The sequence below is a fragment of the Alnus glutinosa genome, chromosome 4, assembly GCF_958979055.1.
Source record: "Alnus glutinosa chromosome 4, dhAlnGlut1.1, whole genome shotgun sequence".
Taxonomy (NCBI): Eukaryota; Viridiplantae; Streptophyta; class Magnoliopsida; order Fagales; family Betulaceae; genus Alnus; species Alnus glutinosa.
This window is the reverse complement of record NC_084889.1, coordinates 30,811,683-30,832,668: the sequence shown is the minus strand read 5'-3', so window position 1 is coordinate 30,832,668 and position 20,986 is coordinate 30,811,683. Positions and strand designations below refer to the sequence as shown.

Here is a 20,986-nt window from a genome sequence, read left to right as displayed (position 1 = left end):
CGAGACCGAATCGAGTTTAACCGAATCGAATCGAACCGAGTTCACGAGTAGCCGAACTCATCTAACACCCCTATGGATAAGTAAATAGTAATAGAGAGAGAGAGAGAGAGAGAGAGAGAGAGAGAGAGAGACATACCTTCAGCAGGATCTGTGACAGCGTTGGCTCCATTTTGAGCTTGAGCAAGCTCAGGTAGGCCAAAGATGCAGGCAGCATAAAGAGCAAAGACTAAAACTGGTGATGATTTTGATCCCACCATGTCTGAGACTGATCGATGGAGCGCCATCCACCAGACTGACCGCTTACCGCCTGACTCAATGCATTTCCTCAATATATAAATCCTGCCTTCTGCTCATCCACTGGGTTGTCTATGATTTTATTATGATAATATCAGTCTCAACATCGAAACCATGCCCCACCCACGCGCCTCTGTTGATAGAGGCTTGCAAGTTGCAGTCGCCTTTCGGGTCAACCAATTGTGTAATTTTCAAGCTTGGTTGGCCCCCGTACAGTGACATCGATCACTGACATATTTACCATTTAGGAATGATTCTTGCACTATTATTAATACAACTTCAACGCAACCAGTTTCAGTGTAAAGTATTATTTTTTATTTTTTTTTTGGATTGAAGGCAGTTGTGTTGGAGTTGTGTAATGTTAGTGTAGGAATCATTTTTCTTTAACATTTAGGTCTTCCGCGTCGCCAAAGGGCAGCTTCCATTTTTGACTTTCAGGATTACAACTGCCTTTAATGTAATCAAACTCTTTGAGTTTCTATTTCTGACTTTCAAGAAATATGTTGGGCCATATTCTAAAGCGCTCGTAGCATTTCTCTTGTTGGGATTTGTTAGCACCTAATAAGTCCACATAAGGCCCGTTAACTGTTAGCGACATGTCAGCCGCGATGTGGGCATAGCGTGGCAAATCAGGTTGTTGCGAAATGTGCATTTCGCAACGTGGCCACGCTGTCCCCGTGGCCCAGTACCCACATGGCACAGTGGCCACATGGACTACCATCCACGTGGCCAAAAATTGACAAATTATTTAATTTTTTTTTGAAAAAATAATTCATTAAATTCATTTTTTTTGCAAAATATTTAATAATTTACAATAAACGCAAATTTGAACAATATTGCAATAAATATGAAGCAAAAGAACAATAAATTATTTATAAATAAATGTTACTCTTGTTGTTTTATATACAAAAGTACACTACAAAAACTCTACAAATCTTCACGGCAGTATTTTTGGGAATCACAATTTCCTTTACCAGGCGTCGACTCGCCAAAGGGCGACTAATGCGCAAGGGACGGGTAGCAGGTGAGGGTATCCCAGCGGGAGAATGCTGGCCCAGCGATGATGGTGAATACTGCCGTCAAAGGGGCGAGACTGGACCCTGGGGCGACAGTGGCCCAATCGTCGTTGCATTATCTGCAAATAATAAAAAGATTGAAAAACTAATCTATATGCATATTAAGTCCATAACATTGAGGAAAAATAAACAGTTTACACAATTGTAATCATACCTGCAGAGGTACTACCTACGACAGACGACGTACTACCTCCGTTGTGTTGTGGAGAGTGCTGAGCAACCGGGCTCGTATGTAGTGCCCCCATGGAGGCAAGAATGGACTCGAAGTGTCTCATACGCTGCTCTAATGTGTCATTCTTATCAGTCTAAGCCCGTAGCAGTATCTCCATCGTGGCAAGCCTACCCTCGTGTATAGAGCAGCTCCCAGGTGTACACTGTGATGGACCTGCATGTGAACGGGTGCGGTAGGAATAGGATGTCCCCAATACAAAAGTAATGTTCGGCCCAACTTACCGAGCCTTCCCCACGTATTTAGGCTTTCCAAGCGCCTATTTGTTCGCGTCATTTGATGTCCAACGCACCCTGTCCTCTGAATTTTTTATTGTAAATGGTAGACGATGAAAAATTTGTTTAAACTTTTTTTCCAAAAAAACAACACAATTTATATATATTAGTAGCACAATATATTTTTTTTATTACAATTTATATATATTCATAACACAAATTATTGATTACAATTTTCGATTTTAATTTTAGTTTGTCATTGTTGGTTACGAACATATTTTTATAAAGTTAAAATGTTGGCGAATTTGTTTATTTTGTTTTTTTCCTAAAATTATCAAAATTCATAATAGCACCACAAATTCATAATAGCACACTAAAATATATCACAAATCTTCTCAAATCAACAATTAAACCCCCAAAAAAAAATACAACACAAAAAATGATAGTAACATAAACGACAAAAAAAAAATCACGTTAAAAAATTACAACACCTAATGACCAACCACAGCAAAACCAAAAATATATATATGTCATTTATATACAAACCCAACAAAATCAATAACATTGAATAAAAAAAAAAAAAAAAAGTCTACAAGTATAGATTCCATATTTCCACGTACTGGAAAAGAAAAAAAATTAGAAAAATATCAAAACAAATACATTAAAATGTACAAAGTTCATTATAGCAAAAAAATCAAGAAAAAAATGTAAAAATTACTCATAGTGGATTTTGTAGTGTAAGGATGGTTGCCTAGCCTGTGTGTACCTGCATTTTTGGAGGAAAAAAAAAATCGTTAAAAAAATTGTATAAACCGAGAGAGAGAGAGAGAGAGAGAGAGAGAGAGAGAGAGAGAGAGAGAGGGAGATTTTATGAAAGACCGATAGAGAATATGAGTGAGAGTGAGAGGGAGTGGACGGTGGAGACGAACGCCGGAGGGGAGGCCAAACTCGCGATGGTGGGGCGGGGGACGGTTATGCTGAGAGATAGAGAGAGAGATCTGGGCGAGGGGAATTGTCCCGAAAGGAAGCTACCCATTGAATTTTATTTTTTTTTGGTTTAGGGCAGGTGGCGGGCGCGAAATTGTCCCGTGCAGGGCCTCTGGCCCAGTATTTGCCACGTGGCTAATGGGCAACGTGAATTAGTAATACACGTCAACCATTGTGTGACATGGTTGTAAACACGTGGCTATTATGCCATGTGATTTAGTCACTCACTGTATAATATTTTAAATAAATTTATAATATGTATATTATATTTGTAATACACAAATACAAACCCTAACCTTAAAACTAAACCCTAAACTCTAACCCTAAGTATATATATTACATATAGCACAAAAATAGGGTACGTTAGAGTTCAATAAATTAAATATACTCAAAAAAAGTATATAGGTTGAAATGTATAAAGTAATATAAATTTTTTAACGTGAATAATTTAAAAATGTATATATATATATATATATATATATATAGTACACAAAAGTGTCATTTAGCCACGTCACTCACTGTATAATATTTTATATAAATTTAAAATACTATATATATATAATACGCAAATGCAAACCTTAACCCTAAGTGTATATACTATATATAGCACTAAACTAGGGTACGTTAGATTTCAATAAATTAAATATACCCAGAAAATGTATATATGTTGAAATATATAAAGTAATATAAATTTTTTAACATGAATAATTTAAAAATGTATATATATTGTACACAAAAGTAAACTTTAACTATATATACGTACGCATACTATATATAGCACAAATATAAGGTTAGGGTATATAAATATTATATGTACAATATTATGTATATATGCCAATTAATTAGAAGTTAATTCCATATATTTTTTGAAGTATTTAAATAGTACACAAATGTAAACCCTAACCCTATACTATATATACTATATATAGTATTAAACTAGGGTTAGAGTTCAATAAATAAAATATGAGTTGGCTTCAATATGTGGTAATCGGGATCAGTGTCAACATTTTAAGCATGAGGACGTGGACGACCATAAAAAAAAGGGACAGAATTTAGACAGAATTATCAAGTGATTTTTTTTTTTTTATTAATGACAGGTACCACTTGTAATACTTTTTGAAATCGAGATATCTTTCTTATTTCGGCCCTAACCACAGCTACCTTTAGGGTATTTAATCTGAAAAATTATTATGAGAATACGTGTAGTATTTTCGTATCTGTTTGAGACATACCAATTAGAAAGAGAAAAAAAAAACCATGTGGAAGTAAGTTTCATGGGGTTGGCCTAAGTTACAAATCTCTCATTATGGTACAAAGAGTTTATGGAGGGTTCTTGTGGTAAACTATAATTACAAATAAGTTCCTGAACACGTTTTCCATCTACCAAGTTAACAGATTCCGTTAATCAGCCACGTTACACCCAACAAGAAGCCGACACGTGTCCATTACAATAATAAAATATAAATAAATAAAACAAAAATATTTGTTTTTTTTTAAAAGAAAAAAATACTGAAAGGGGGGCTGTGAGTTGGGCAGCCACCCCTTTGGCCACTCCCAAAGGCATTTAGACGTGGTCGGGGGTGGTGTGCGGCCACCGCCAATGGCCGGAGGTGGCCAAGGTGGTGCGCGGCCACCTCACCCCACCGGCAACCACCCCTTCAGTATTTTCTTCTTGTTTTTATTTTTTATTTTTAAAAACAAATATTTTTGTTTTATTTATTTATATTTTTATTATATTTTATATTTTTTTCATTATAATGGACACGTGCCGGCTTCCTATTGAGTGTGACATGGCCAACTAACGGAATCTGTTAATACAGTGGATGAACAACGTGTTCAGGGACTGATTTGTAATTATATTTTACTACAATAACCCACTATGAACTTTTTAAACTACAGGGAGTGATTTGTAATTTAAGCTAACATCGTAGACCAATGGTACAATTATTCTTTATTCTTTTTAGTTTTGACTGCTTCAAACGCGAAGACGAAGGTCACATGATTACCACAGAGCTTTTCAGATCCATACCATGCTTTCATGTGTGTCCGTCCTTCAAAGTTCAAACCCATTTCTCTCTTTCACTTTTTTGTTTATTTTTATTTATTTTTTTGGAAAAAGTACACATAACCCCTTCAAACTACCAACTCATTATTAATTTACCCTCCAAACTACCAATTGTGTTAATGTCTCCCATTAAACTACAAAAAAATGTTAATGTCTCCCTAATGACAAAAATGCCATTCATAAAATTATTAAAATAAAATAAAAACTAAAAAAAAATGTAAAATAACAAAAATTTATTCCAAAAAAAATAAAAAATAAAAACTTTTTTTTGTTTTTTTTTTTTAAAAAAAAAAATAATTTTCAGTTATTTTTTCCTTTTTTTTTTTTTTAAAAAAAAAGTCTTTTTTCGTTTTTTTTAATTTAATAAAAAACTGGTTTTTATTTTTTCTTTCTCGTTTGTTTTTTATTATTATTTTTTTTTTTGTTTTTTTTAAAATTTTTTAGTTTTAGTTATTAGTACATTTTTGTCCTATTCAAAAAAAAAAAAATTAGGCTCAATTTTGTCCTTTTGTTAGTCTTAGGGAGAACATTCACATTTTTTTGTTATTTGAGGGGGGGGGGGACATTAACACAATTGGTAGTTTTAGTAGTATATTGACAATTGAGTGTTAGTTTGAAGGGGATATATCTACTCTTCCCTTATTTTTGCCTTCTATAAGAATCTCTCCGCATAAGCCATCGATGTTCATATAGTTTCTGGTTATCTTTAAATCTCAATTTTTAACCCTAGATATCTGAGAGAATATGAAGGGATAAACCACCAACCCCATATCTCTTGTTCAGCTCCAATAAATAAGTTCTATATTATCTTGGTACTCATCTCTTAGTAAAAGATTTAGGGTCTGTTTGGGTTTGCGATTTCAAAAAGTACGATTTAAAATCACGATTTTAAAATGAGCGATTTGAAAAAAGTGATTTTTAAAAACGCAGTTAAGCGTTTGGCAAAATCGCAGTTTAGTATTTAAAATCACAAATTAGCCTTTAAAATTCTGCGTTTTTAAAAAAGCACAATCTCACCTGCGATTTGAAAAAGCAGATTTTCTGCGTTTTCAAATCGCAATTTTTAAAAACGCAGTTTCCAAACGATTTATGTTCTACGATTTAGTTTAAAATCGCACTTATTGTCTATGAAATCGCAATCCCAAACGCACCCTTAGTACCCTTAGCATTTCTCTAGAACATACCATATATATCATCAAACCAAATCTAAAGATTTAAAACTTTTAAAACTATTTGTTTAAAAGCTAGAAAAACTATAATCAATCGTGAACAGAAATAAAGATTAATTCAGGATTAATTCACTGAAGCAAATATATGGTCAAACCACATAATCACATAATTAAGAATTTTGTACAAGTTTTCACATTTGTTTCGAATTAAAAATAAATAAATAATAATAAAAAAAACTTACAAAAAATTCTTTTCATAAATGATTTAGGTCCCATGATGTGATCATCATTTACACAAGATTGACACAAGTCAATGCTGATCACAATGAAGGAAATAGCTTCCACTTGTCTCGAATGTGTAACAAAAATTTCAAACCTCCACAAAGATCTTTGAGTGAGGCTACTTATCACATGAAATTGGATAACAAGTCCCAAAAATCAATAGATGTCCATTATTGCTAGACAATCGAGCCACCCTTCTATAACTATCTCTCCTCCATCCTTTGCCCCAAGAATTTTTAATTGACCAAAATTTTTTATTATTCTTGTCCGTACCAACCCCAACTACTACATTGAGGAGCATTCGGTTTTTGGTCCATATATATGATCCTGTCACATGAAAACCAAAAAATAGAAAAAGTAAGAAAATAATAAAGGACGATCGCGTACGCATTCAATTACGACGCTTAATTTGTCCCAATATTCTACGATCTCAACGTAATTCAAAAATACTGCATTCTTTTTATAGAATGACAAAAAATAAAAATAAATATAAAAATAAAAAAATGTTCCTTAGGGTTAGGGACGAAAATAACGTGAGCAGAGGAAGAAGATGGAACGTGATGGGTTTCGCAGAAGAGAGTGAAAACTCAACGAGAATCTGAAAAGGCTATCAAAAGCTGGTAATAAGTGAAAAATCGGAAAGGTAGGTGAGAACAAGTAATGAAGCTTTTGAATTGGCTGCCGACGAGGAAAAGCCAAAAATTCTAACAAAAAGATTCCACGTCCGGTTACGACCCATGGCCAAGGCCAGCAACCCACGGCTTGACCGTGGCTGAGCCGAGGCTCGTCTTCCATTTGAATTTAGAAAGAAAAAAAAATACAATTTAGCTCTTCAAACTACCAGTTATTTTTCGGATAGCTCCCGAACTACCAATACTTGAACTCTGACCCCCAAATTACCAAAACCTTTGAAAAATACCCATTTTGGCGAAATATCTCAATAATACTCATGCCACATGTCATTTTTCAATTACAAAATAATAAATAAATAAAAATTCAAAACAAATTTCAAAAAAAAAAAAATATTATTTCTTAATTTTATTTTTATTTCATTTTATTTTTTTCCAAAAAGATAGGTGTTTGGGGTGGCGTTATTCCCAAACTGCGACCTGATCTTCCAGACACCCCTCCGGCCACCGTCCGTTTGCAACTCCGTGATGGCCAATTTTATAGCTCGGCTCGGCAAGTTTCAATTTGCAATCATGAGAAGTTTTTTCATACAAAGAAGTAAGTGCCTGATCACAAGAAGGTGAAAATCGCAGCGCTGAAGCTTTTACATATTCGGTAATACGCCGACCCCTTGGGCCTAAAACGAACTGAGAGGCCGGGGTAAAAAATAAAAGAGGTTGCGTTCCCCCGTTCGAGAGTAAGAATCCTAGCCAGGTGAAGATCCATTGGATGGCGGGCAGAGTGGAAGCAGAACCGGAAAAGGCAGCAATTCCAGAGAGGGTTGACCGAGCGGAGGCATCAGAGGAAGCAACACTAATGGAAGAGGCATCACCCGGACTAGAAACACAAGGGCAAAAGCTTTTCCGGTAGCGAGAAGGAAGGCGCCGAGATAAAGAGAGAAGTCCAGCTGCAGAGCCAGCACCGAGAGAAATCCCCTTTAGAGATAGGGGCGAGTACCGGGACCATTATCGAGATAGGGCAAGAAGCGGTAGATCGCAGTTTGAGAGGGACTCGTAGAAATAAAAGTGTTTTAGGGCTTTCAGTCTTCTTTAAGTCTGAGACTCTCTTTCAGTCACTCGTTTTAAAAAGATTTGAAGTGATTCTGTTATTAAAGTGAGACTTAGAGAAAACGTTCCTTTCCGTCAAGCACTGTAGTCAAATCAATCTCTTGCGTAAAGCGAGGTGCTTCTCTTCGCCAGTGTTTTCAGAATCTTCCTTACGCTAAGTCTTCCTTGGCTCTCCCCTATATCTTTTGTTTGAGATGATTTCAACCGGGCTCAAGCTCATCCCACTTGCTCGTCGTTTGCAACAAAACAAAATTCAAATTGGAATCATTTATAACCTTCGAAATATCAATATCATAGACATCGAAGGATAGAAAATTAGCCATGTTTGCGTTTGGAGAGGCAGGGACGAGTTTGCCGAGCTGCAGGCGTGCATCGTGATCAACGACGATGCTGGAAAGAAGCAGTACGTCCTCCGAATGATCGCAATATTTTGAAAAAAAAAATAAAAAAGAAAATTTTAGGTTTTTTTTTTAGTTTTTAATTTTTTTTGACTTTTTTTTTTTGAATTGTTTTTTAAATTTTTTATTTATTTTTTGAATTTGTTTTAAATTTTTTTAATTGAAAAATGATACGGTAAGGGTATTATAAGAATTTTTCACCAAAATGTGTCTTTTTCAAAGGTTTTGGTAGTTTGTGGGACAGAATGTAAGCCTTGATAGTTTGGGGAGCCATCTGAAAAAAAAAAAAAAGGTAATAGTTTGGGGTCTAAATTGTATTTTTCTCAAAAAAAAAAAAAAAATTCTAACAAAAAAAATGACATTTTAAAGTTAACCACTGACATTGAAAATTTTTAAATTGTAAATATATAACTATAAAAGCGCTGAAAAATCATCACTCATAAGTAAATTACAAAAAAATATATATATACAAAGTCAATGGCACTAAAAACTTCTAAATGGTAGATTATCAATAGCATTCAAATGGCTGGTTAAAGAAAAAACTTGAAATTGGCCGGTATATATGTCACTTAATATTCAAATATTGGGTTTCACAATAACGGATTTACCACCATAAATAATGATTACATTTAATATGGGCCTAATGCACATAATTTCAAACCTCAGGCCACGAACATCTAAGCTCACCCAAAGAATTTTTTTGTGAAAACTTCTTAATTGCACTCCCTTCGGCACCATTCGGTGGTTGGTACAAAGAAAAAAAAAAAAAAAAAAGTCAGAAAATAAAACAGGAAGTGTGGTGATCTAGTGGTGTAGTGTAAAAGACATGTGTATGAAGATGGTATAGTGTAAGACGACGTTTGGTTAAAAAAAAAAAAGTTAAATTTAAAGCTTCGTTATTTTTACAATTGATTTCATGCTATAATAATAAATAAAAACTTATTACCTTCTTTCCCAAAACCTCCCATTCATGACTTCGTTTTATTTAAACCAAAATTCCTTTCTTGTCTCCGCTGTGCCCTTCATCTTGGTTTAGAGCGGTCGAACAAGTGCTTTCACAAATCGCAGCAAGGGTGGAAAAAATGGAAGAATTAAAGGTTAGATGTTGTTATCGGATGGTTGATTGACAAGACAATGGTCTTTGTTGGGGGTTGTCTGTCGAAATCTGTGAGTAGCTGGAGGTAGACGAAGTCTAATATATAAAGGGTGAAATGTACAAAACAAATCTCTTTATTTTTTCTGCTTGAACTGCGAAACAAAGAAATGAATTAACATCACAATAATTGTGAATCTGAAGGTACTTTACAGTTTCTTTCACGTGAATGTTGAAACTACTTCCCTCCACTAACTCAGTACTCTTTAATTTACAGTCTTTTGTCAGGCGAATACAATTCAAGTAAATGAATCACGTGAATTGTAGGCTTTGCAGCCGTACTGAGGAATCACGTGAACCAAACAAAGCCTTAGGGTTAGCGACGAAAATGGCGTAACCAGAGGAAGAAGATGGAACGTGTTGGGTTTCGCAGAAGAGAAACTCAATGAGAATCTGAAAAGGCTGTCAAAGTTGGTATTAATGCTCCGTCTGTTTCGACGTAAAATGATTTCCGCCGTAAAATATTTTCGACGAAATCATTTAAAAAAAAAATAATTTTCTTAAAATATTTTCCGGCGTTTGGTTCGCACGAAAAAATTACGAAATGAGAAAATACAACTGTCGTCGAAATTTGACAACGCCTGGTCGCTGTTGCCGGATTCCGGCGAGCATGTTTGGCCGGATTCGGCCAAAATTGCCGGATTCCGGCAGAACTCCTCTGGATCCAGTCAAATCCGGCCGGATCCCGGCCATTTTGGCCAGATCCGGCCGGATCCATCCAAATCCGGCCGAATTCTGGCCAGATCCGGTCGGCTTCTGACCATGGCCGGAATCTGGTCCACCGGCATCCGGCGACGGTGGCCGGATGTCACCGGATTCCGACGCCGGCAGTGTTCCGATGGCCGGATGCCGGTGCCACCTAAATTTCGATGATTGACCATTGCCGAATTCCGACAATCGGATATCAAACGTGCGTGTAAGGACGAAAAGTTTAATTTAGAAAAACGATTAGTAAATCGCTTTTCAAAAATTAAAGAAGGTTTTACGGTCAAATCGAAAATGATTTTTGTTGACCATTATTTTCGCTTCTATCAAACACTATAAAATGTCAAAATCATTTTACGCCGAAACAAACAGAAACCAAGTGAAAAACCGAAAAGGTAAGTGAGAGCAAGTAATGATGCTTTTGGCCTTGGTTGGCAACTCTTACTTTTTTTCTTTTCTTTTCTTTTCTTTTCTTCTTTTTTTTTTTTTTTTTTTTTAAGTGTTTATAAAAAGTGGTTGATGTGATATAAAGTATAAATAATTTATAAAAAAATTTGTATTATAGTAAATTTTTTTATTTAAATAGTAATAAAAATTATTTATATGAAGTAAAAAGTGAAAAAAATTTAATATTTTTAAAGTTGATATTTTTTGCTGTTTCTTTCACGTGAAAATATCTCCCTCCACCTGCTCACCACTTTTTACGGTCTTTTGTCAGGCGAATACAATTCATGTGAATGAACCTGAACTGATTTTTTTCTTGAATTTTTCGTTTTTGAAAAGCATTTATTATTATTATTTATTTATTAATCTAGTCTGGGCAGATTCCGATTGTCCAAAAGTTCTACAAAGGCTTCAGCTAGTGTGCCACTATTGGGCGTCTCATAGCTAGGGATGTAATCGAGCCGAGCCGAGCCAAGTCGAGTTTGAAGATTTCAAGACTGGCTCGTTTATGAGTCGAGCTTAAATAGTCGAGCTCGAATTCAAGCCGAGCTATAAATTGCATGTTCAAGCTCGGCTCATTTAAAACTCGAGCGAGCTCGAGCTCAAGCTCTAGTTCGTTGAAAATGACATTCGAGCCGAGCCGGGTTACTGGACAAGCTCGGCTCAGCTAGAGCTCGATGTAGACTATTAAATTTTTCAATGAGTGATCAAAGCATAGTTCAAGCCCCTAACTATTTAATATTGTTATATTGTTATATACTAACTATTAATAACTTAATATGTTAATTTAACATACTAAATATTGTTATCAAAGTATTATAATTAATATGTAACACTATATATATTATACTATATTTACTATTTACTAATATATATGTAAGATATGAACGAACTAACGAGCCGGGCGAGCGATCTGGTCAAGCTTTAAAAGAGCTAAGTTCGCGAGCCCCTATCGAGTTTTGTCGAGCGAGTCGGGTATGTATCACTTACTAATCGAGCGAGTTTCTACAGTAACGATCGAGTTTCTACAGTATCGAGCTCAAGTTTGGATCGGGCTAAACTGAGCGGGTATCGAGTGGGCTGTTGAACGGATTGGTTTATTTCCATCCCTACTCGCAGCCATCCGAATGACTAAAAAGAGTACTAAAATGTCAAAACATTAAAAAATAATTTCCTTTACAAAATGCTCTACAAAATCTTAAAAGAAAACAAAGCATACATATCAATTATCATCCCATTCTCGATATGCTCCCAAATTACTAATTGTGTCAATGTCCTTCCTCAAATACTAAATAATATCAATGTTCCCCAATAACAAACATACTATTCAAAAAATTGTAAAAATTCTTAAAATTATATAAAAACAAAACAAATAAACAAAAAAATTATTTAAAAAAAATTGAAAAAAATAACAACCAAATTTTTTTCTTTTTTTTTTTTTTTCTTTTTTTTTTTTAGATTTTGTTTTATATAATTTTAAATATAAATGAGGGCATTTTTGTCAAGTTTCGTCTAAAAAGCACACATGTGGCGCACATGTTTTAGTTTCCGTCAGGTGAGACAGAAAAAGCTAATGGAATGGCTACATTGCAAATTTTTGTAACTTTGTTGAGGTTGATTGCAACTTTTCTCACTTTGGTTTCTAAATTGCAAATTTGGTAAAACTTCATGGGATAAAGTGTAATTTTCCCTAAAATAAAATACTTGTTGGTAGAAATGTTGGTGGTGGTGGACATTTGTAACTCTTGCCACATATGTAAGAGTAATTCTATATGTATATTAAGTGTTTATCAAGTGTCCATAAAAAAATGAGGTGGTTTTTAAAATCACAATTTGATCAAAATTATCATTTGATTAATCACAAGCCTAATAGTGATTTTAAAAGCTACTTCATTTTTTTATAGACACTTGATGGACACTTAATGTACATATAGAATTACTCCATATGTAAGTCACATTACTTTTTTTTTTTTTTTTTTTAAATGTAGGGTACAAGCGGTTACAGTTGCAGTCATTACTTCTTAATTGCAACCATCTTAGACAGTTATCACTTTTAAGCAACTATCGCCCCACTAAGGCTGGTTGGCAGTTATTGAAGGCCAAACAAATCACAATCGATAACCGCATGTTAAGTAATGACCCCTTTGTGCCTCTTTTAGTGTTTTAGACATTTTTTTAGCCTTTTTAGTAAGGTTGACAATTTTTGATACGACCCGCGAATCCGACATGAAATTATAGGGTTTGAGTTTAGGCTAAACAAATCCGGGTCATAAACGGGTTGACCCGTTTATGGCATGTTTATAAGCGGGTTATGGTTGACCCACCAACCCGATTAACTAAACGATTTGGCCCGTACAACTCATTTAGCTAATCGTGTCGTGTTTGGGTTGGCAAGTCAACCGGATTAATCCAAACCCAATACAGCAATCCGAATTGCCAACCCTGCTTTTTAGGGTCTATTTTAAATCGTTGTGGACATGTTTTAGTGTTTTAGAAAAGAGCTTAGGCCTTCTTTTTAAGGCTTATCGAGTATATTGCCAAATCTTAATATATAACATGATCATACCGTTCGGAAGTTTTTCATAACCTTCCCTTGGGAGAGTTCTGAGGATGTATAAGAAATAGTTCGGAGTTTTAAGGGGCACAACAAATTTAGAGTAGTTACACCACTCTTAGCACCCCTGTTAAAGTAGTTTTTTAGTTATTTTGGTGAGACAATTTGGTGAAAATACACAAAAATACATTTAAGCAACTTCATTATTATAACGAAAAAGTTTTGGTGAGTGAACAGTACTCACTAACAATATTGAAGTACTGTTTACTCACCAAATGATTAAAATATCATTAAATTCGTTTTCTATCTCCCTTTTAATATATATATATATATATATATATATATATATATATATATATATATATATATATATATATATATATATATATATATCGTTTATCTCCCATACTGCCCATTCTTTTCATCCCTCTCACTTGTAATGTTAATTGCTGAGTAATGCCTTGATAAGAAAATTGAAGAAAAACTTGATTTTTTTTTTAATCTTTCAGTTTTTGAGGTCTTGGTTCGTTTTAGTTAATTGGGTGCCTTTTTCCTAAGTTTTCTTAGCATCCAAACATAAATGTTTTGAAATTCTAATGAGTAGAGTACATTTCCGTATTCATAAATATGACCATTAGAAAACAAACAAAATTTTAAAAATATGACCATTAAGAAAAGACAAATATTTAAAAAAAAAAAAAAAAAAAAAAGAGTATAGAAAAAAATAAATAAATCTGAAAAAATATTATTTCAATGGAATAGTAATATTTGTCTGATAGTTAAAATGGTGAGATTGCTATGGTGCTTTAACAAATTGATGGCTAAAATAGAAAAAATTAATTTTTAGCTAATAAAATTTAATTAGGCTACTAGAAATTCTGTTAGGAATCTAGCTACTGAGATAAGTGACAAATATAGATTTGGCTTTTCTTTTGATGATGCTTGGTGAAAAATGAAACACACTGGTGCAATAGAGAAACCCTTGGTGAAACAGGTACCTGCATCGGGATATAATGGATGCCTATTTTTTTAAATTCATTCAATTCACGAAAACCTCTTTAGGTGAATATTAAAAAAGAAAAAAAAGAAAAAGAAAAAAGGCTGATTTTAGAATAGTCCCTTTAATTTTAAAATGCACTAATGTGACCCATCAAACTACTAAAGTGTGTCAAAAATACTATTTTTGTCGAAATATTCATACAATACCCTTCTTCTCTTAAAAACAAAAATAAAAAACTATTTTCGAAAAAAAAATAAATAAAGAAAGAAATTTAAAGGCCACCCAGCTTCCTATAAAGGCCACCCAGATCCACCATTGGAGGTGGCGTGTTACCACCCTAATGGGCTGGGGGTGGTGGCGGGCCACCTCAGCCACCTCTTTTCTTCTTGTTTATTTTTTATTTTTTTGTTAAAAATTTTATTTTTTTTTTTTGAACTTTTTTGAACTTCTTAGTTATATATGTATTATTAATAATAACACGTGTCGTCATTTTATTGATGCTAACGTGGCATATTAATGAAATCCGTCAAATGTTTTGACGGAATTTGACTGTTCGTAGTGATTTAGTTTTATAAATATATATTTTTAATATATTGATCATATTTTTTATAATCTGTAATTTAATATTATATCAAAATATGTGTAATGAGTTCAAACCTTTATATGATGGAAATATATCCACGGTTATCTATACGCTAATATTGAATGTGAAACAGTGGTTATCACAGTATGAGAAAATCTCAGCAATTTTGAGGGAGGATTAGAGTAAGAGAGGAATGTTATCCACATCACACACTTCGGTACAAATTCTTAATTTTTTTACTTAACTACTTTATGCATCAAACTTGGGAAGAGAATTCAACATCAATCGAACTTAGGGAGTGTCATGAAGTCACAGGGAGTAGTGGCCTTTCAATTGATTTGGTCGGTAATTAGATGAAGCACTATGACGTTTAATTGTAGTCTTTCATTTGAGAGCTGATATATGGGGGATGAAAAATCGTCCTCCACCCCCCTTTTGTGTTTTAAAAACAGAAAAGGGGGGGTGGAGGACGGTTTTTCGTCCCTCACAAATCATTTCCCCTTTCATTTAATGTTTGTTATTTCATTTGAGTAAGACACTAACGTGCATGGTAATCAGTGGCGGAGATAAAAGGGGGCGGGCAAGGGTGCTTGCTCGCCTTAAATGTTTAAAAAAAAAAAAAAAAAAATAGAAAGCTTAATCCAGCCCTAACCCAGCAGCAACATCCTTAAAAAATAGAAGTTACCCTCAAATTTGGGCTGATATTGAACTAAGAAAACCCAACCCAAAACCAAAATGAGACACCATGAATGATTGACACGTCTCAAATCTTCCTCTACACGCTACTACGGTACTTTTATATATTATAATAAAAATATAATATATAAAACAAAAAAACAAAAAAAACAAAAACAAAAATATTTGTCATTATATTTTATTATTTTAATTCTACCCTTACTAAGACTGATTCATGACTCCGCCACTGATAGTAATTGTCTTTTAATTGATGTTGTTATTTAAATAAAGTACGAGAAGGATTCTATGGATCAATATCCAGTCTAATATCTCGAGGACTTATCTCCAAAGTTTTGTAGTTCTCATAGGAGACGTTATCACCAAGTCGTTAGTTTTCTTTATTAAAAGAGTTGAATGTAATAAGAAAAGGCATGCAAAATTAATCTTAAACCTTATGTTTGAAAATGTCTAAGTTCCCTTAAAACCTAACAATCTATCAAAATAGATAGGAAGAAGAATTTAGATCCAGTTTTTTTTCTTGTTGAAAGACGTGTTATAAGACCTGTTACATATTCACCTAACAGGGAATACATGCTGTTTTTGAACGTCTAACCTTTTATTGTTATTGGTTTTCAGCAGGTAAGTGTTACTATGGTTACGCTCACGTAAAATAATCATAGTTAGTTGCCCACTCCTACCCTCTGTTTTAATTAGAAAAAAAAAAAAAAAAAAACCTCTAATTCTATTCAAGTCAATATATATTTCTCTATCTTATTTCCAAGGCAGATGGTATACTTTAGTTTTTAAGGTTAAATACCTTTTTGCCCCATGTGGTTTAAAAACTTTATTTTTTACTCTATAAATATTCATTTTTTTTTTTACATAGATGGTATATGTGCTATGGGAAAAGACGAAGATGGTACCTCTGTCCAAAATTGACAGATTTCCACGCCAGCGACACATGACACCATTAAAATTGTGACATGTGGTAGCCATATTTTTTTAAAAAAATTTGATGCTTTTTTTTTTAAAAAAAAATAAAAAATAAAAAATAAATAAAATTGTAAAGGTGGCTTTTGTGCCACATGGTGGTGGCCGACCATCTCCATTTTAGCCAAGGGTTGAGCTCAGCCATCCCCAAGGCCAGTTTCGGGGGTGGTCGAACCACTCCCAATGGCCAAAATGGGGGTAGCTGAAACCACATTCATTTGGCTTGGCCATCCCCCCCACTTGGCCTAGGAGTAGTTCGGCCACCTTCAAATCGGCTAGTCTGGGTGGTCGAACCACAGCCGTGGCTCGAACCATCCCAAGGAAGAAAAAAGAAAAAGAAAAAGAAAAAAGAAAAAAGAAAAGAGGTTTTGGCCCTTGGGGGTGGCCGAACCACCCTAGGCCAAATCTGCCACCCCAAGCCACCCCCATTTTGGCCATTGGGGGTAGCCAACCCAACCCCAAGGGTTATGAGGGTGGTTCGGCCACCCCAAAACTGGCATTGGCCACCCCCTTGGCCAAAATGGGAGTGGCTGACCATCTCCATGTGGTCCAAAGGGGTGGCTCAGTCACCCCTACAATTTTTTTTCTTAGCAAAAAAAAAAAAAAAAAAAAAAAAAAAAGCCCTCAAAATTAAAATATATATATATATATATATATATATATGACAGCCATTTTAATTGTGCCACGTGTCGCCGACATAGAAATCCGTTAGTTTTGGACAGAAAAATGAATGGAGGTACCATCCCCATCTTTTTCCATAGCACAGGTACTACATATGAAAAAAAAAAAAAAAATGAAAACTAATGAGACAAAAATTAAGGTTTTCAAACTACAAGGGGTGTAAGGTATTTAACCCTAATTTTTATTATATTTAGTTTTAGAACTTTAAGCATGGTTTTTTGCTCTTCCTTGGAGAAAAATTGACTCATAGATCAAGACAAATTAATCTGCATCCAACGACCCACCACATAATCAAGTTCAATAGCAATGCAGAACCAAGAAGTCATGTAAGAGCATCCTTGGTGAGCTTTTTATTTTAAAATTTTCATAAAAATTTAGTGAAAAACTTAAAAAAAGCTTACTTCAACAAACTCTCTATAATTTTTTTTGTCTCGATTATTGTTTGAATTTCATTTCAAATTTGGCTCACAAATTTTATGAACTATTAAATATTTTATCATTTTTCGTTTCGTTTTCCGCCTTTCTCACTGCTTCACTTTTCTCTCTCTCCCTTCTTCACTTTTCTCTCTTGTTCACCTCCTTCCCCTCTCGTGATTCTTCTCGACGCTCCAGCATAACAGTTACACAGTTTATTATCCTTATGAAAAGAAAGGAATTCCCTCTCTCTCTCTCTCTAATTTTACACACCGCCATATATACTTCTTTCCGGAACTTTCCAATCCCCCAACATCCCTACGTACTCAGTGCATGACACAGTGAGAGAGAATGTTCAAGAAGGCAGTGGAGGCGAAGTCGCACCAGAGACTGTCAGGGGCATACAGGAAGAAACTTAGAAGAATCGCAAAAGGCCTTTTTTTTTTTTTTTTTTTGTGATTGACTACAATTTTGAATATCCTTTGGTAGTACTAGTGATTAAAGTTGTTAAAGTTAGGGGTGTACAAACAGAGCGGTTATAACCGCTTTAAAACCGTTAACCGCCTAGGCAGAGGCGGTTAGCGGTTATAGGATTTGGAAAAGCGGTTAATAACCGCTAAATACCTACCCATATATATATATAAACCTCCATTTAAACCTCTAAAGGAAAATGATTAGGATCATATCTATTTATAACTCTCATTCGTATTTTCGCATGAACTACTCCAAGATTGATGATAATAATGATATAGTAATATTTAAAAGGCCCCTCTAAAAGTCTATGGTTTGGTCAACTCTTTTCTATTCTCACACCCTCCTTTCGTTGCATTCAGACTCCTCTGTTCTACACTATTATTAATATATAGTGTAGCTCTCCAACTCAACAACTCTACGCAGCTTCGACCGATCTCCTGTGATTGATTACATTCGATCTCCTACCTTTTTCTTTTCGCGTATATGGGATCCGTCGTGATATTGATCAAGAAAGGAATTTGAAACAGAGGACTGAGAATTAAAGATGCAGGGGGGGGGGAGGGGGGGGGGGGGGGGGGGAAGAGGGACAGAGTTTGGGTATACCCCCACTTGGGTTGTCGCTGTTGGCTGCAGTGTTATAGGCCTCATCTCTGGCTGTCGAGCGAATCCTCCATTACCTTGGCAAGGCATGCACATGTTGGTCTTTCAAATCAATGCCTGGAAGCTTTTAGTCCCACATCGAAAAAATAAGAAAAGCTGGAAGTGAACACTGGCTATAAAAGAAAAACCCATAAGCTTTGAGTCCCACATCGAAAGATGAAGAGAAGCTGTAAGTGAACACTAGCTATAAAAAAAAAACGAATGCACTCAACAAAGGTATCCTAAAAGTGGTCAAAACAGGCCACCAAAATTAGCTAAAATCTTAAATTATAAAGCGGTTGTATAACCGCCGATTATTTACTCAATAACCAACAGGTGGTTATATAACCGCCTTCGCTTAGGTGGGTAGTGGTTACGGTTGGTAAAATACAATAATTGCCTAGGCGGTTAAAGGTTTTAGCTAATAACTGTCGGTTATAACCGTTTGTACACCTCTAGTTATAGTTAAAGTGGTTGCTGTCAAAACTAATAAAAAATAATATATGTTTAAAATAAAATATATATATATATATATATATATATATATATATATATATATATATATATTTATATTTACAGAGCTTGATGTAAAAAGCTTTTTAAAAGTGATAGATAAAATAACAAAAATAGATTGTTTAGCTAAAATTTGAACAAAATTTAGTGAGCTCACTAGGAATGCTCTAACCTCCTTAATTATTATATAACAATTTAAAAGTACTATTACTATTTATTTTTCTTTTTTTCTTTCTAAATTAACATTGCATTATCCAATTTTCATAGTTAAAAGTATAGGTGACGATTCGTGTTCGCGTGTTGGGTTGCAGTTATGTCGAAATATGGATATAAGACTATATAGGACAACTCAAGTTAACCTTTCTGATTAACCTGTAAATTTCGTGTTGAGTTCTTGTATTGAATCAATTATTGTCAGCCTTCAATATCACGTGTTGGATTAGAGTTGTATCGAAATATGAGAATAATAGTATATAAATCTATTCTAATCCGATCCATTTAATCAACGAAATTATGCCCATTAACTTTAACTTTTTAATTTTATATTCGATTCGCATATCAAAAGTTGTTAGCGTGATTAAAAGGATGCAGTCCACGATTATCCTTATCACAACAATTATGATCGTTATCCAAGAGTCAACTTTCTTAAAGAGCACGTAATGATTTATGCACAAAAAAATACGATAGTTCCATTTTGTACATTCGCTCTTCTTTTTCTGCTCAAGCGGCTGTCATCAAAAATTTCTCTGGAGTTGTTATACATTGCAGTTCTATCATCAGCTCTTCATGCTGTGCACTTATTGGTGAAGCCCGAGCAACCCTTTTAGCTGCTCAGTTGGCCCTCTTTTTGTGGATCTCTTCTTTTATCATAGAAGGAGACTCCCTCACTGTTACTCTGGCACTCCAAAATCCATCTATCACTTAAAACTGGCGTATTGCTTCTACTATCTTTCACATATATTCTATTATCCCTCCCACATCTAGCTGGTCAGCTAGTCATGTTAACCGAAGTGCAAATTTTTGTGTCCATCATGGGCCGCAACCAGACTTCACTCTGGCTGCATTCCCATCTCCTCTGCTCTTTCAGTCAAGGGGTAGATCAATTAGATGGAGACCACGTCTTATGAAGCGAAAGTCATTAGTTCGAATTCCTCTTCCCTCTTGTATGAACATGTTAAAAGAAAGAAAAAAAAAAAAAAAAAAAAAAAAAAAAAAAAAAAAAAAAAACTTATCCTGTCAGTACGCATCAGGGAAGAAAAAGGGGGAGCTGTCTGTATCGGCATCTCTGCCATTCTTCTAAAGATGTGACACCAACGTGTAAGTTAATCTTCTAAAAAAAAAACGTGTAAGTTAACATCTCCCTCAATAGTATTGTTGGAATTACTTGTAATTCAAAGCCTCTTTTCTGGTCCCGATGTGGCGATGTGGACCACATCTCGTACAGTCCACCATTTGTGGGACAGATGACCTCTAAAGAGTCATCGAACTTTCTAGCAATCAAAATATTAAATTTTAAAATAAATAATAATTTTTATGTAATTCTTTTGCTGCAAATAAAATTTTAAATCCAGATTTAGATAATAAGACACACAGACTTTGTTGTCATTCGCCTCACGTTCTAAGGTTGTGACTCCTTATTTACTGGTAAGTATAAATATTAACCTTCATAGTTTATTCTGGAATTAGTCGGAAGTTAAAAAAATTCTAGGT

The 20,986-nt window shown here is 34.5% G+C and overlaps 1 protein-coding gene across 1 annotated transcript in view; it reads right to left on the bottom strand.

Annotated features, from left to right (window-relative positions):
* The window catches only part of LOC133865674 (probable LRR receptor-like serine/threonine-protein kinase At1g56140), a 32,214-nt gene extending 31,897 nt beyond the window's left edge, over window positions 1-317 (bottom strand). The window contains exon 1 of the mRNA XM_062302105.1: window positions 137-317. Coding sequence (XP_062158089.1) covers window positions 137-284 — 148 coding nt within the window. The 5' untranslated portion in view covers window positions 285-317. The remainder of the gene's footprint in view (window positions 1-136) is intronic.
* Window positions 318-20,986: the final 20,669 nt, after the last annotated feature.